The sequence below is a fragment of the Arvicola amphibius genome, chromosome 4 (genome assembly GCF_903992535.2).
Source record: "Arvicola amphibius chromosome 4, mArvAmp1.2, whole genome shotgun sequence".
NCBI lineage: Eukaryota > Metazoa > Chordata > Mammalia > Rodentia > Cricetidae > Arvicola > Arvicola amphibius.
Window position 1 is genome coordinate 69,872,380 of NC_052050.1, and position 3,012 is coordinate 69,875,391.

Consider the following 3,012-nt stretch of genomic DNA (forward strand, 5'->3'; position numbering starts at 1 on the left):
AATCATAAGATCTAACAAAGTAGACTTCAAACTAAAATTAATCAACAGAGAGAAGGACATTGGATATTCATCACAGGAGAAATCTATCAAGATGAAGTCTCAGTTCCAAACATCTATGCCTCAAGTACAAATTGGGCCACATATGTAACAGAAACATTACAAAAGCTTAAATCACACATCAAACCCCACACACTAATAGTAGGAAACTACAACACCTCACTCCCACCAATAAACAGGTCTGACAGACAGAAAACTAACAGAGAAATAAGGGAACTAACAGATGCTATAACTCAAATTGGCTTAGCCAACATTTACACATTTCACCCAATGACAAAAGAATATACCTTTAGAATGGGCTTAAATTCAGGACCATTTTCTTCCATATGACATATCAGGTGCCTATCTGAGGGGTGTGCCCTCACCTGTCTTATATTTCACACTGGAGCCCTTGCCATCCCTGAGAGCACAGACATCCTTGAACCCAACCACATATCTCCTCACTGGTATTGCTGCACCTGAGATTACAGTCTGGTCCACAGTAACCAGGGCAGCATCTTCACTGCTCTAGAGTCCCTTCCGCAGCACCAGAATCAAAACCATAATTGCAAACATCTATGACAAATGCCATGTCCCATCATGCTGAGCTGTAGACCTGTCTGGATCAGTGTTGACAAAAACGAAAAAATGTGTGATGTCTAGGAGTCCTCTCAGCTCAAGAAACTTCAAATTCTAGGACCTGAGAATTATCTTCCTTAGGGCTCCTTTGATGTCACGATTCCTTAGGCTATAGACGAAGGGGTTGACCATAGGAGTCACCACTGTGAAGATGACAGAGGCCACTGCATCCTGTAGTGAGTAGGAGGAAGAAGGGTGCATATAAACTCCTAGGATCTCCCCATAGAAAAGGCAAACCACAGTGAGGTGGGAACCACAAGTGGATATAGCTTTTTTTATCCCCTGAGCAAAGGACATCTTCAAGACCTTAGAGAAGATGTAGACATAGGAAACAACTATGCATACAAATGGTGTAAGAGATATCACTACACCTTCAGTAAAGGCTGTGACATCATTGATAAAGGTGTCAGAACAAGAGAGTTTCAGTAGAGGGTAGAGATCACAGTAGAAGTGGGGAACTGCATTGTGGGAACAGAAGGTGAGTCGAACCATGAGGAGAATGTGCAAGAGAGCATGCAGATGTGTGATGACCCATGATATGGCCACTAGGAGGACACAGAGTCTGGGCCTCATTATCAGGGTGTAGTGGAGTGGGTGACAAATGGCCACATAGCGGTCATAGGCCATCACACTCAAGAGGAAACCATCCATGTTGCTGAATGTGATAAAGAAATAGATCTGGGTCATACACTCTGTGTAAGAGATGGACTTGCTTCCCACCATGTGGTTCACCAGAACCTTGGGGACGGTGACTGAGGAAAAGCAGATGTCGACACTAGAGAGGTTGGCCAAGAAGAAGTACATGGGTGTGTGGAGATGAGGGTCACAGCTGACGGCCAGGATGATGAGGAGGTTCCCAGAGATGGTGACCATGTACATCCCCAAGAACAGCCCAAAGACAAGCTCTTCTTGGACTGAATCTTCAGAGAGTCCCAGGAGGAGGAATTCCGTGACTGTAGTGTGATTGTCACCACCCATGTCTCTGGAGAAGAAAGTGATGAGACCTGTTTAGAGAAACCATTCACCAACACTTGGAGAAAACATTGCTGCAGTTTGAAAAAGTTTACTAATTAGTTGAGAATTAACTGCTAGTAAATTCCCTTACAAGGTATTTTTATAGGAAAGGAGAGCCCCATTTTGAAAGGACTGAATTCTAGTGAGTATGACTTTTTTAAAACTGTTCTTGTTTGCTTAGTGCCATAAATATGTATACTTTATACAGTAGTTAACTCAGTCTGGGAACTGGCTACTATATTTGACTGAACACATGAAGAAACTGAGGAGTGGGCAGGTAGGTGCTTTACCTAAGATTGCTGATCAATATCAGTGAGAATTCAAACAAGCTAATAGTCTTTTTCCATGTGTTACACATATACACACATGGACACGCATGCTCGTACATACATACACACAACCACACAGAGGTACATGAATACACAAAATACATAACCAGTGTTCACAGACACACACTGAAGCCTTGTAGCACAGACACATTCAAAATTTTCTGACATGTTCTTTTCTCTGATTATGATTTCTAGGACTAAATAATCCTGCTACCTCAAATTCAAACTGGCTAGGACTATAGGCAGGTACCAAGTCGCCAGAAATTTTTATGTTATATTAGCTATCATTTACTAAATTTTAATCAAATAAAAAGTCACTACTGGGTGTCATATATTATATGCCCAGAGGTTGTGCTGTGACTCTTCTATTTCCTCACAATTGGGAGACTAATAGGCTTTGACAGACCTGCCTGGCGGTTGGGCCTTCACTTTCTGTCTGCTACTAAGAGGTTTTCACCACATCACACAGCTGTTTGTCCGCTCACCTGAGCCGCTGTCCAGGCCCCTGTGTGCAGTGCCCCCCATTTCTGCACTCAGAAGATGGGGGCATACAGATTCTAAGTGCATTGTTCTTCTACTGGAGGAAAGGGGATTTACAGGTGGATAAAATGCAGATTCATGTGCATCTCAAAGACAATCCCCAGGCTAAGACATCTCCATGGTCAGGAAGTCAGGAAAACATCTGGACTGCAATGCCCATGGAGGGATGCAAGGCAGTTACAGCTGAGGAGGGAGGAGAGTCACCCTGGGGTGATCAGAGGCCTGGCTGGGGAAGGGGAGGAGAGGAGACAGTGTCAGGAGAAATGGCCTGGCTGCTGGGACAGCACATGACATGGAAATTGATGGCGTTGGTTACAGGATGCTCGTGTGGTCCAGACAGCGAGCCGACTGTGGCTGTGAGAGTGGAGCTAGCACAGCGCTGAGATGGGAGCCCAAGGTAACTCCTGGAGCATTGCCATGGGTGTAGACCAGCGTAACAACAGCAGCAGCAAAG

General features: G+C 44.4%; 1 protein-coding gene across 1 annotated transcript; it reads right to left on the bottom strand.

Annotated features, from left to right (window-relative positions):
• Nucleotides 1-729: 729 nt before the first annotated feature.
• Nucleotides 730-1,653, bottom strand: LOC119813012 (olfactory receptor 1361-like). Its single transcript, XM_038328082.1, has one exon. It carries the CDS (start codon nucleotides 1,651-1,653, stop codon nucleotides 730-732), a length of 924 nt encoding a protein of 307 aa, XP_038184010.1.
• Nucleotides 1,654-3,012: the final 1,359 nt, after the last annotated feature.